The following is a 12956-nucleotide window of genomic DNA, read 5'->3' as shown; positions in this document are numbered from 1 at the left end:
TATTGGCAAAGGAGAGGGGGGCCTGGGGGTGTGAGCAGAGCCCCCCGGACTCAGAAGAAGCCCAGCTTCTTTTTCTCCTGCTGCTGCTTCCACTTGGCCATGCCGTAGAACTCCTTCTTGGATTTCCCAAAGATGTCTTGGAAGTCAGCGTCTGAGAGATAGAACTGGGGGAGGGATGTAGGGGAGGTTGTCATGAGAGCCCAGAGTCCAGTCCTACCTAGAGATGTCATCAGGGCACTGCCACCCATCTGGGACACGCCTCCCATCCCTGCACAATGGGCTGATGGTGTCCTGGGCTCCTCCAGCACAGCGTTAGGTGTGGGGCAGTAAGTGATCACCCACCTCCTTGCGGGTGGGGTCCACGCCCTGTGGCAGGTCCTCAACGGCCTGGTACCTCAGCCGTTCGGGGGGCAGGCTCCCACTGTCGACCAAGCTGACACTGCTGCTGCTGCTGTTGCTGTTGCTGTTGCTGATGCTGGTGCTGGCACTTCTGCCGCCTACCCTGGGCCCCAACTCCATCTCTGAGATGTCCTGGCTGTCTTTGATGGCTGGCAGGTCTGGAGGACCTGCTCTGCTCTCGCCTGGCCACTGGGATAGCTGGAAATTGTTGATTTCCTGTCCAGAGAGGGGACCTCACGCTGGGGAAGATTGGAAATAGGCACTCCTCGGGGAGGCGACATTGAACCCACTTGCCTCTTTCCCCCAGCTGCAACCCTGGCCACCTACCAGGCCCCTGCCCACTCTGGATCGTGCTATCCAAGCCTACACCACTGTGGGCAATGCCATGGTAGGGTTCCCAGTACTCACTGCTGTGATCCCAGAGATGGCAGATTCTGTTCCCAAGTGGGAGACCCCACTCTTCACCACCTCCTCATAGGACTGGTTGTTCTGGGAGCAAGAATGAGGTCAGTTATCAGGGCTGGGCAGGATGAAGGGGCACCCCTGGGATAAGGCCAGTGAGGACACGGTCAGATCTCCCTCACATATGTTGGAGGTCCCCAGCCAGACCAGCACCTCCTCCTTCAGTTTGCTCCGGGAGGTCCCGCTCCCCCCAAATGAGGATGGGGCCTTACTCACCGACCACATGTAGGGGTCCCAAGTGGAGAACCATCCTGTGAAGGTGGGCGGCTCGTGGCCTTGCTTGACCAGCACGATGGGCGTGGCCGGGCTTCTCCCTGCTGGATGGGTCCGCAGGTACTCCTGGCCCCAGGCCACCGCGTCCTTGCGCTCACTGGCGGCAGCACCAAGCCACAGGAATATCTGGGCCACAGAGGGGGCCTGGTCTGGGACATGTGGAGGGGCTGCCTGGAGCCACACACCTCCTCCCGGCTCCCTGTCTATCTGATGACCTCAGAACCCCACCCACACAGCCCTGGCCAACCGGACACACCCAGCACGCTGCCACCCACACAACAGTGAACACAGGAAGGTCTGCATGCATTCATGCATTTGACCTACAGATATTTGTTGAGCACCCACTGTATGCCAGGCACTGGGGAGTCAAAAATTTAAAAAATAGATAAAAATCCCTGACTTTTTTTTTTTTTTTTTTTAATGAGGGAGCAAGTCACATGTATGTCTGAGGAGACAATGAAGAAGAAGCCACCAGTGCAAAGGTCCTGAAGTGACCATGCGCCTGGCATGTTCCAGGAACGGCAAGCAGAACCAGCAAGGGGAGGGTGGGAGGAAATCAGGTCAGAGAGTTGGGGCTGACCAGGTCCCATGCAGCTGTTGAAAGGGCTCGTTTTTTTCTGAGGTGCGTGCCCACAGCCTTGCCACCAACCCACATGCTGCCACAGACGTGGCCTCCCACAGGCACAGTGCTACAAAGGCACACAAGCCTCTCTTGTCATCCAGCCCGACGGCAAATCATAGCCATGTATTGCCATCCACTGTTGTCCAACACATGGTGTGACAGTCACACGTAATCAGCCAGTTGCACTAGCTTGGAAAGTCACACAGAAACACAGTGGCACAGACATACAGAGTCACTCGGTTGCTCACACCCACCTCTGGTCCTGTGGTTTCTTTCTATCTGCCACATACGTGTGTATGCAAGTGAGTGTGCACACACACACATATATACATGAGTCTCATGGTAGAGTCCCCAAGGTCTGGCCAGTTCTAGTCAGTTACTTGACCCCACTGTCACTGACACATCAGTCTCCAACCCAGGCGCATATCTAAGAGCAATAGTCACACAGAATCACCCCACATGCCCGCGGTCAGTCCATCCACTGACCGTTACTCACTCCACCCTGACAGGTCCAGCCAAGGTGTGCCTTCATCTGGAGCCACACACAGCATTGTAAGATACTCAGGGTTACACACAACTACACACATGGTCCTGGTCAGATGAGACCCATAGAAGACTGAGTACTTTCACACAGTGACACAGACAGCCACATGATTGCACCATTAGTGTCATAGTCACTCACTCACAGCTTATGTGGAGTCATACCCAGTTACACAAATACAGACACACCCCCCTTCACACTCCAGCCAGGCAGGAGTGGCCGCTTACCTCCTGCCAGGTGTCCAGCAACATGATGTCATACTTGTCCAGATCCCCTTGACGGAAGAACACCACTTCTGAGAGGACCAGGCAGCCTTCCTGGCTGGAGCACTCAAACAGTCGTGGCTGGAAGCTGGTGGCCTCCTCCGGGAGCCTGGCCAGCACGGAGCATGGGGCACAGAGGTGCTGTACCTCTGCAGCCTGGGCCCTGCCCGCCCTCAGCACACAGCACCCACCCCAGGGCCAGGAGGCAACTTCTCTGGGGTAGGAGACTGGGCCTTCCTCTTGGCTTCACCCACCCCATAATTCTCTCCAGGAGCCCCCTGCTCCTCACTGGGCTGCAATTCCTTTCTGTCCATGGAGAATGCAGACTAGGTGATCTATCTGTCCCCAGCCAGCTGTGACACCAGCTGTCCCATGAATTTCCCTGGAATGGACACTGGGGAAGGGTATGACAGCACCCTCTCTGGGAAGGGAGAGTCCCCTAGGCTCACCCCTGGGTGGCGTGGCCTCAGGCCCTGGGTCAGGAAGGGAAGCTAGGCTGGGCTGGGTGAGGGGATGATCGTACTGAGCCCGGGAGACTCAGCAGGTGTGGTGCAAAAACAAAGCCCCACAGTCACACCAGCAAGGCCTGAAACTTAGCCACCTCTTCCCTTAAGGTCTAACTCTGCCCTTTCCTCCAACATATACCTCATTCAATTACCCAGGCAGGGCCAGGAGGGGAATGTTGAGGAACAGTGCCTTTGCCCAGGACAGTGACACTGCAAGGAGAGGATTAGGCCAGCAGAGGGCACCACTTCCCCTACTCTCCTGGAATCTTCTGATCCCAGTTACCCAGGCCTGGCGAATGAAGGGTGGGCTTTATTCCCGAGCCTCTGGGGGGTAGATTTGAGAGTCTTCAGTCCTAGTCATCTCTCCAGCTCCCTGTGTGACCCTTGATTAGTCACCCACCCCCTATGGGCTTCAATTCCTCCTTGGAATAAGAACACTCTCCTCCCAATCCCCTTACCTCTTGCTGCTGGGGTAGGGGGCCCGGCCCCCCAGGGCCTCCCAGAAGTGGGGAGGCTCCTGACCCTCTAGCACCGTTTCCTTGTCATTCCCAGAAATGATAGTGACCACTGTCCGTGCCATCTCACGTTGGTCACCGTTACAGCCCTGGCAAGCATAAAGCTGGGTCAAGCCCCACAGGGGGCAGGCTGTGGCCTCCAGTCCTACATCCCACTCACCCGGCCTGTTCCATCAGGAGTGCTGTGGCTCTTCACCCTCACCCCTGCCCTAACCTCACCCCCACTGGCCTATTTTGGGCCTGTCCCCAGGTACGAATCAAGCAGTCAGTCCTACAGGTACCTTCCCGAACCAGAGGTAGCAGACACCAGCTGTGACTAGCAAGAAGACCTCACTGGAGTTGAGGGACGAGGCTCGGGCTGGCACCTCCATGGTCCTGGTGTTGTAGCCGTCAGTGCCTTGCACGTGGAAGAGCCTGGGGACACAGGCTGGCTGCCCCTTCACGTGGTGCCCAGTGCTCCCCTAGAAAAGTGCTAGGCCTCAGGCTCCTGGGCAGTGGGTTGCCTCTCTGTCCCAGTAGGGACAAACTGCCCCAAGACTTAGGCCAACATTGTCTTCTGGATCCTCTGAAGGTGGAGTGTGGGGATCCATCAGTCTAGCACAGGAAAGCAAGCCCTTTGTAAGTGGACCCCTCACCCCTTCTCTGCAGGGTCAGGGCACAATGCCCGGGCCTTGAAGGTGAAACATGGGGAGCAGTTCTACCCGGGTATGACATCACTGGGTCCCTTTTGACTCAGTTTCCTTGCCTGTGTTCCTGCTCCATACTTATCTGTGGGACTATGGGGTCACCCTTGGGGTTCCTGGGCCTTGGACAAGCACCAGGAAACCACGTGCTGGAATGCTGGACCCCAGACCTGAAGAGGTGTTTAACAAGTTCATGCAAGGGCTACGGCCATGTCGAGGCCTGGGGAAGCTGCCCCTGCAGCAGCAGGGTGGGCCCTACCTGGAAGATCACCAGCTGGCCTTGGAAGATGGCAAGGAAGTGGGGCGGCTCACTGCCCATTGTCACATGCTCCTGCACCAGAGCTCCCTGGTACAGGTGGTCCAGCTCCTCAGCATTAGAGTGCAGGGCCTTGGTCTCTTCTGCTGTGGCCTGGTGGCCCTGTGGGGTTTGGGGAGACAGTGATGGCCCAAGGCAGCTCTCACATTTCCTTCTCTGGCTCTAGCTCTTAGACTTTAAGTGTGCACCACCCCCCTCCAGCCGGTGCACCTGCCATAAGTACAAGATGTACTGGATGCGGCCCAGTTTCTGGTATGTGTAGAGGACGAGGTAGCAGTTGCTTGAGCACAACTTTCCATGATGCTTGGAATCCACAGGCTGCCTGCGTGAGTCCTGGATGCACCATACCTGAGGAGAAGGGAACCAGTGGGCAAAGGTAGCTCCTCTACCTGAACCAGCCTGCCCATCCACACCTACCCAGAAAGCTCTCTTTCATTCCTCATCTTGTGTAGGTAAGGAGCTCACCCCAGGTCTGCAACCTCCCCATGCTCTGTGCTGAATCTGCAGGTGACCTTTTTCCCCCACGGACCCCTGGAACCCATCACACCTGAGCTGATCTGCTCTCAGCCAAGACTGAGTTTGCATGTGGTACCTGAGTAAATGAGTGGCAAGGACTTCAAAGGATGTGACCTGGACCACCCTGCCCCACACTTATCCCAAGTCCCAGCCCCGCCAGCCACAGCCCTGGTCAGGGGCAGACAGGACCTCACACAGACACTGTTCAGGCCAGGTCAGCAGAAGTCAGGCCTCGAAACATTAGGGAACATGCCCTTTTGGCTTTCAAGGGTCATTAAAACTACAACAACAACAACAAAGCCTGCTTGAAATCTGAGAGGAAAATACTTCCTCACATTTGTCAGTATTCCCTGTTCCCCCAGGTAGACAGACTGGTCAAATTGCAGGTCTGTGTGGTTAGCAGTGAGGCCCTCAAAGCTTTAGATTTTCCCACCTGCAAATTGGGGATCCCAGCACCTACTTCACTTATAGGCCAGGAAACAACGTCTGGGCATCCTTTACCCACAAAAAGCCCAAAAGCTTCTCTGGGGGAACTTTCCCTCCAGACCAGAGGATCCAGAACCCTGCCTTTTGCAGAAGATGCTCATCTGGGCCACACACCACCCAAGAGTGGCACTTACCTGGAAACCAGGCCTCCCGTCTCAGGCCTCTCTGCCTGCTGCCCACTGCCTCCGCTCCCTGTGCTTGGAGCCTGGGTCCCATACTCTCCTTCCCTCTCTCCCTTGCCTACCTGTGGGCTTTCCTGCCTTGCTCTCTCCCTGCTGCTCCCTCTGTCTCTCTCAATGCACCCCTTTTCCCTGCCTACTTTTTCCTTGCCCTGAACCCCCAACTCTCCCTGCTCATCCTGCACCCCATCTCTTCCTCCTCTCTCCATCTCTGCCCCACTCCCTGCCTTTCCCAGTCTCCTTACCCACCCCGAATCCCATCTTCCCCTCTGCAGGCCTTTCCCCTACCTTTCCCCACTTGGTGCTTCTCCTCCTCTCTTTGTCTCCCACCACTCACCTCCTCTGCCCATCTCTATTAGGGCAAATGTAGGAGGCATCTTGTATTCCTCTGACCTCAACCTTCCTCGAGAACTAGGACCCCTCACCAGTGGTCCCATTTCTGTAATCTCACAGCATCCCTACATCAGCCTTGGGACCAGATGGGACCAATTTCTGCCCACACTTTATAGATTTAACAACGGAGTCCCAAAGGATACCAAGGCCTCTGCTTGAGGGTCAGCCAGCAGATCAGTGTGCAATCGTGTGCTGCATGGAGCCTGGAAGTGGCCTTCAACACCTGCGGCTCCTAGCACACTGGTCTGAGACCAGATGAGTGGTTCACAGTTGATGACTGTATAGGGGGGATGGGAATAAGGGGCTGAGATAGATTATGTGTGGCTGTGCATCTGTGTTGGTGTTGACCATTGTGTGAGTGCTGTCATGTGTGATACAGAGTCATGCAATTTCATATTTGCACTTGTGCACCTGGCTATGATGATGCAATCACTAAGTATGAGTGCCTGTGTCTGTATTGTCATATGTATGGGCTTGTCACACATATAACTATGTATGATTAGGCTTGACTGTATCTGTCAGCTGTCAGGCAGAGTTTGTGTATGTGCACGGGTTACTGGTTGTCCCCAGTTGTGTGTGGATGTGCATCCGGGTGTCCTAGGGTCACCTGAGATAGCACCACCCGCATGGTTTACCAGTGGGCAAAGCATAGCTAGTTAAATCAAGGCCCCTCACCTCCACCTTCCCAGAGCCGTCGTCCACCATCCTGAGCTGGGCCGCTAGCTCTGGCTGGCTGTGCAGCTTGCCCACGTCCAGCTTTACCTGAATGGATTTACCTGAAGATGAGACAAGGGATGTCAACGGAGCTTTCTTTCGGCTCAGGTCCCAGCCTCCACCAGCCCCTCCCCACCCACTCTTCACGGTCCCTCCTAGACTCCAGGGCCCTCCCTGGCCAGTCCGGACGTTCTGGCCACTCCCCTTCACTCTTAGTGCTGAGTTCTGTCCAGCACCCCTCGGCTGGGGCCACGTCCGCTCCCGCTCTCCCCTCACGGCGAACCACGTGTTCCTGCCAGGCCCCGCCCCTCTCCCGGCAGGCCCCGCCCCTCTCCCGACAGACCCCGCCCCTCTCCCGGCAGGTCCCGCCCCTCTCCCGGCAGGCCACGCCCCTCCAGCCTTGTCTGCCCCGCGCACCTGTCCAGTCCAGCTTTTTCCTGCCCAGCTCCCGCGTCCACGTTCGGAAGAGCTGCTTGAACGCGGCCGACTCAGCGCCGTCGTCCACCACCTCCACGTTGGTGTAGGTCGGGTAGCCCTTGGCCTGGATGAAGCCCTGGGGCAGGGACCGATCAGGCCTGCGGGCTTCGGGCTTCCATTGCGCTCCACCTCCCAGGGGCCGCCCCCCACTACAGCGGCAAAAGCAGCTCAGCTCTGAGACGCGTTAATTAACAAGTTTGTGACCCATTTAACAAGCCGACACTGTCATTACCGACTTCTCTGAGGTCCCTGTGGGCAGACAGAGGTCCCCAAGTCCCAGCCTAGAGAAGAGCTGGCCATGACAACTCATGCAGACCCAGGCCAAACCACTTCTACCCCCAGCCCCAGAAAGGAGGGGACACCCAGTGCAGAAGGCTCCCAGACCTCAAGGCTGGGCCATGTGCTATCTCTGTCTCTGTCTCTATCTCTATCTCTATCTCTATCTCTATCATCTCTATCTCTATATAGATAGATAGAACATGGCTCAGGGTGCATCCACTTTCTGGCTCCAGGTTAGGGTTTCCTCTCCTTTGGGACCCCAGGATGTGGATATTTCCCAAGTCAAAGTTCTAAGTTCCCCCTCCCTTAGATCCCCAGGGAAGGAAACCCCCTGCCAGATTTCAGGGCCAGTTTCCTCCCTAATCAGATCCCAGAGCTGTGCTGTGTCTCTCAGACAGGGACCCAGGGCCTCACCACAGCCCTGCTGAAGGCAGCCTTTTTCTCCTCGACGTTGGACATACGTCCCTGCCATAAGTAGATCTTAAAGCCACCCTGGTCCAGGATGTAGCAATCCTAGGAGTCAGGATAGGTCTGGTTAGTAGGTGGTCCAGACAGCTGGGCTTGTGGAGTAGAGATGAATCAAGGGGCTGGGGGTTTTCTCACCTCCTCCTGCAGCAAGTCCTGGGTTAGGGGGCGGGTTGCCAATTCCTGTATCACCAAGTCCTTGCCTTTCTCATAGACACTGGGGGACAGGCATCCAGGTTATGGGCAGCCCAGTCCCTCCTTGGCCTGGCTTTACTCTGCCCGTGTTTAGAACTTCTACTTCCCCAAAGACAGAAGGCATGGGAGCTGAAGGGAGTTGCCGTAGAGCCTTATACAGCTCCTTGACCTTCATGGGGCCTCATTCCCTCATCTGCACAAAGGGTTTCCCAATAGGGTTGCCACACATCATTTGAGAGTATAGGATAGACCCAAGGTCCCACATGCCAGGTCCCAGAAATCCATCTGCTTTTACTGGAGGGCTTTCTAGAGTTGCTGTGCTATTGCAGTAATACTGGACAAGCAGTCCTGGACTGTTCTGCCCACCCTGTCCTCCCTCAATTCTGCTCACTGGTAGAGGCGGACATTGGCCTTCTGCAGCTGGTTAATACTCTTGATGGGGACGGCTGCGTGCAGACTGCTCACTCTGCAACCTAGCACAGCCTCCATGATATGCGTGGGGTCAGTGACTTCAACTCCATCATCCACTATGCCAATCTGTGCACGACCACCACGTTCCCTGTCCCGGATGCTGCAGGTCAGAACCAGGCCCTGTGGAGAGGAAATGGCAGTCAGGCTTCCCAGGTGTGCCCTCACTCTGGCAGCCCAGCTCAGCTCTTTCCTGTCACTGCTCAGCTCCCAGAGGCAGGGATGGCTGGAAGGGAAAGCTGTTGTCTCCTCCCTCTGGCATCTGGGGGGCCATCACCAGTGCAGGGGCTGAACTCAGCTTGTGCCTAGTAGGTGCTTCTGATGGAGGTGGAGAGTCCAGCCCACTTCTTGGGGTAGACAGAGGATAGAAACCTGTAGGACCAAGCCCTGCACCCCCAGTTCCTAGGGCAGACACTGACCCGATATTTCTCAGAAATGCTGGTCTTGGACCCATTCCACTGGATCATCACCATGCCCAGGTCCAACAGGAAGATGTCTCCTTTATTAAAGCTGTTCCAGGACAGCTCCACCTGCCAGAGTCAGGAGGAACAGGGAAGAAAACAAGTGTGTCATACTAGCAGCACCCAGCCAGAGGGGAGCATAGCTGGAGTGTGTCACTTAGACACATGAAGCCCTGTGACTGTAGCAACACCTAACACAGTGTGCAGGCATGCATGTATGTCATCAAAAGTAACCTGGAGGGTGGCTCTCTGTGTCTGTGTACATCTCTAGGCATGCTACATCTCTTGTAGACAATGCTATATCCACAGGGCGAACATGACTAAGCATGACACTTTTCATTCAAAGTATGTCTAAAGCTGCACATATGTATATAGGTGGGGTGTATGCATTTATCTGTGTGTACATGTACATGTGTGGGAGTATATCAAATATGAACAAGTTTGTGTGCTCATGGTGACAGTGCACATGTGCTTGTGTGGGGACAGTGTGTATCTATGGATAGTTATCATCCAAATGGAAACACGTTTGAGGATAAAAGGGGGCACTCCAAATAATTATGCCAGGATAATAGTGAAATTTAATACTGTATGGTGTCCCAGCATGATCAGGGATGCATGGTCACTGGGTCTGTGGGTGACAGTGCAGAACCTGTGGAGGGCTGCCACATACTATGCAGACTGAAGGACCTTGGTTCACACTGTTGACATTGTACTCCTGAGTGATCACTACACCACATTCCGGCCTGATGGCAGTATAATGACTTGATCTAACAAGATCAGTATCTTCCTTAAATTTCTTGACATCTGGAAGCAAGGCGTTCTCTGTGCTGATTTGCACATGGATATCATATGGACTAGAGTAGCCCTGAGGGTGTAAGGAGAGACAGTGTGGGTGCCTGTGGGTGACAGTGACAGTGTATGTGAGAGAGCCTGAGGCTCTGCGCTCCTTCACAAATGTGCCACCTCCCATTGTGCTGCTTACACGGACCAGGTGCACAATCTTATCTGCCTCCCCTGCCCAAATTCCTAACATGCCCAGGAGACAGGTGAAGAAGAGGGTTCAGGGAGCCGTGGCAGAGGTGGAGCTGGAAGACTGGCTCTGCCTTCTCTTCTTATTCGGGTCAGGCCTTCTGGGAATGCTGACAGCTCATCGCCACCCACCACATTCCCTACCAACTTCCACACTTCCTTATACTTCAGTATACTCAGTCCAAGCTGAGTCCAGAGGTCAAGTGCATTCTTGGCGACCCTCACCTCGGTGGCAGACACGTGCTTCCTAGCTTTGATGTGCAGCAGTCGCTGGATGTTGTACATGTTGGTCTCCACATGCTTGACGTCAGAGGCTAGGCCCCCCTTCCTGTAGCTGAGAAGGGAAAGGGGCCCACTTAGAAACACACACTGCCATGTGTAGGAATGAGTGAAAAAGTGAGCACATGCACACGTGCATAGGGGATGTCATGTGCCTGTTCAGTGCATGTTAGAGTAAACATGAGGCATGAATGTGTGTTTTATCCATGTGTAGAGATGTGGACATGTGTGCATCTGTGTATACGTGTATTCTTTTGGAGGTTCAGTGTATATCTACTTACCCATGTAAGTCTGGATGGGAGTACGTGGAAATGGGTAACGACATAGATATGTTCAGGAGGACATGACTATTTACACGTGGGGGTGTGTGCCCATCTACAGGTGGCCATGCACAGGGGGTGGTGTGTGTTTCTGCATATGCATGTATACTTGTATGCATGTGTTCATGTATATACCACATGAACAAATGTAGGCCCAACTGTATGAAGCAGACATGGTCAGATATTGACAAGTTCCTATGTTCAACCTAAATATATTACAATTATTAATTTAAAAAACATTAAAGTAATTTATAGCAAAAGACATTTCTTTACATATATATGTATACAAATACACACGCACACACACACACACACATATATAATTGTAGATGGACATAATTCCTTTATTTTATTTCTTTATTTTTATGGGGTGCTGAGGCTCGAACCCAGTGCCTCACTCATACTAGGCCAGCACTCTATCACTGAGTCACAACCCCAGCACCCCCCAAAAGACATTTCTACCAACACAGCAACATAGAAGAAAATTCAAAACAATGTTGGTGTCCACTCCTAGGTATATACCCCCAGAGAAATAAAAACATCTGTCCACACAAAAACTTGTATACAAATGTTCATGGTGGAAACAGCCCAAATGTCCATTAAGTGAATAAATAAAATATGGCATATTCATACAATGGAATAGTATTTGGTAACAAAAATAAATTATTAATAATGCCTGATACAACATGGACGAACCTTGAAAAGAGCATGCTAATTGAAAAAAGCCTGTTATGAAGGACCACTTCTTGTAAGGGTGATAAAAACGTTCTCAAACTGCTCATGGTGCTGGTTGGACAAGCCTGTGAAAATCACTGAATGGCATATTGAAATGGGTGCTTGGTATGGTAGGTGGGTCGTATCTCAACAAAGTGCACGCTATCTCTCTCATACACACTGTCTCTCTCTCACATACACACATGCACGCGCACATGCACACCACACATGCACACACACATTCCATTTAGCAAATGGGGGTAGTCATCCCAAGGCAGCCCCAGCCTGAGCACTGGATTCACCACGGGGCCTCCCAGTCCCAGTTCCTCCCTACTCTGCCCCGCACTCACATGACTCCCGGATGGAAGTAGCTGTGGAAACACTCGGACTCATGACCCTGTACTTCCCGATGTTGCACTGTCCGGTCCCCCAGCTCCTCTTTCAGGTGCTGCACAAAGGTGCTTGCAGCGCCCTGAGCCTCAGTGCTTGCCTCCTTCCCGATCCAGTAGTGCAGGTCGCTGGATGCTTCCTGTGTGGCCTTTTTGCTCTGGGGGACCTAGGGTCCATGTGTTTGTGTATGTGGGGGTGGGCAGGCAGAGGAGCAGGAGCAGGGAGGAGTCCAGGCATCAAGGCCCAGGTGGAAACGAGGTAAAGGGTGTGCTGAGGGCCGTGGAGGAGATGGTGGGCATATGCTCTGTGGACAGATCGTGAAGGGGCAGCAGGGGCTAAGAGGGCTCAGGGCAGCAGCCCCCCTTGGGGGAGGTGATTCTAGGGCTCTCAGCTTGCCTCTTTCTAGGGCAGAGATAGTGTCTGCGCCTTGGAGTCTCCAGTGCTGGGCCATGTCACTCTCTGTCCCAAACACAATCCCCATGTGACTCACATGGAGGATGATATAGCAGTGTTTCTCAAAGAAGTTCCCGTAAGCCTTCTCAGGTACTGGCACCATCTTCAGGTTCTGGGAGAAAAGGGTGACATGTGACAACTCAGAGACCCCCCTCCACCCATAATCTCCAGCCCTGGTGTGTGTAGGGGAGAGAGCTCTGGGTTGGGGGTGGGAGGAGCCTGGTTTCTGAAACCCCACACCTACCATGTCACCATCTGTGCCGTGTGTCAGACCTCTTACCTCGATGATCCATATTTGGAGGTCTCTGTGGCTGTCGATGGCTGGGAGGCCCTTGTTATTGTTCATCCTAAACCAGGCAGGAATGAGAGAGGACACAGGGAACAAGAGCCAGAGTTCTCAGGTAGTAGGTCCACCTCCTAGCCACCTGTTCTCCGGGCTCCAAACAAGAATTCTTCCCACCTACAGCTCTCCAAAGCACCTTCGTCATGAAGTGTGACTTTCATTAGGAGGGCTCTGTAAACACACAGACATCTGAAAACCAGGACAGGCACTGTAGC

The 12956-nt window shown here is 53.9% G+C and overlaps 1 protein-coding gene across 2 annotated transcripts; it reads right to left on the bottom strand.

The window, feature by feature from the left end:
- Window positions 1-50: 50 nt before the first annotated feature.
- On the bottom strand, window positions 51-12744 carry Vill (villin like). Of its 2 annotated transcripts, XM_026406436.2 has the most exons (19): window positions 12679-12744; window positions 12436-12510; window positions 11906-12111; window positions 10468-10576; window positions 9172-9282; window positions 8676-8875; window positions 8228-8306; window positions 8039-8137; window positions 7286-7421; window positions 6830-6930; window positions 4791-4928; window positions 4524-4682; window positions 3863-4042; window positions 3525-3670; window positions 2525-2669; window positions 1078-1260; window positions 808-888; window positions 343-615; window positions 51-164 (listed from the first exon to the last, which is right to left on the bottom strand). In XM_026406436.2, the coding sequence occupies exons 1-19, from the start codon at window positions 12742-12744 to the stop codon at window positions 51-53; spliced, it is 2601 nt and encodes an 866-aa protein (XP_026262221.2). The 2 variants fall into 2 exon arrangements, with proteins under 2 accessions (XP_026262221.2, XP_026262225.2); XM_026406440.2 differs by lacking the exon at window positions 1078-1260 and having other exon boundaries at window positions 343-557; window positions 804-888.
- Window positions 12745-12956: the final 212 nt, after the last annotated feature.

Source organism: Urocitellus parryii, chromosome 3 (assembly GCF_045843805.1).
Source record: "Urocitellus parryii isolate mUroPar1 chromosome 3, mUroPar1.hap1, whole genome shotgun sequence".
Lineage (NCBI taxonomy): Eukaryota > Metazoa > Chordata > Mammalia > Rodentia > Sciuridae > Urocitellus > Urocitellus parryii.
The sequence above is the reverse complement of the archived record's forward strand: the minus strand, read 5'-3'. Positions and strand labels throughout refer to the sequence as shown.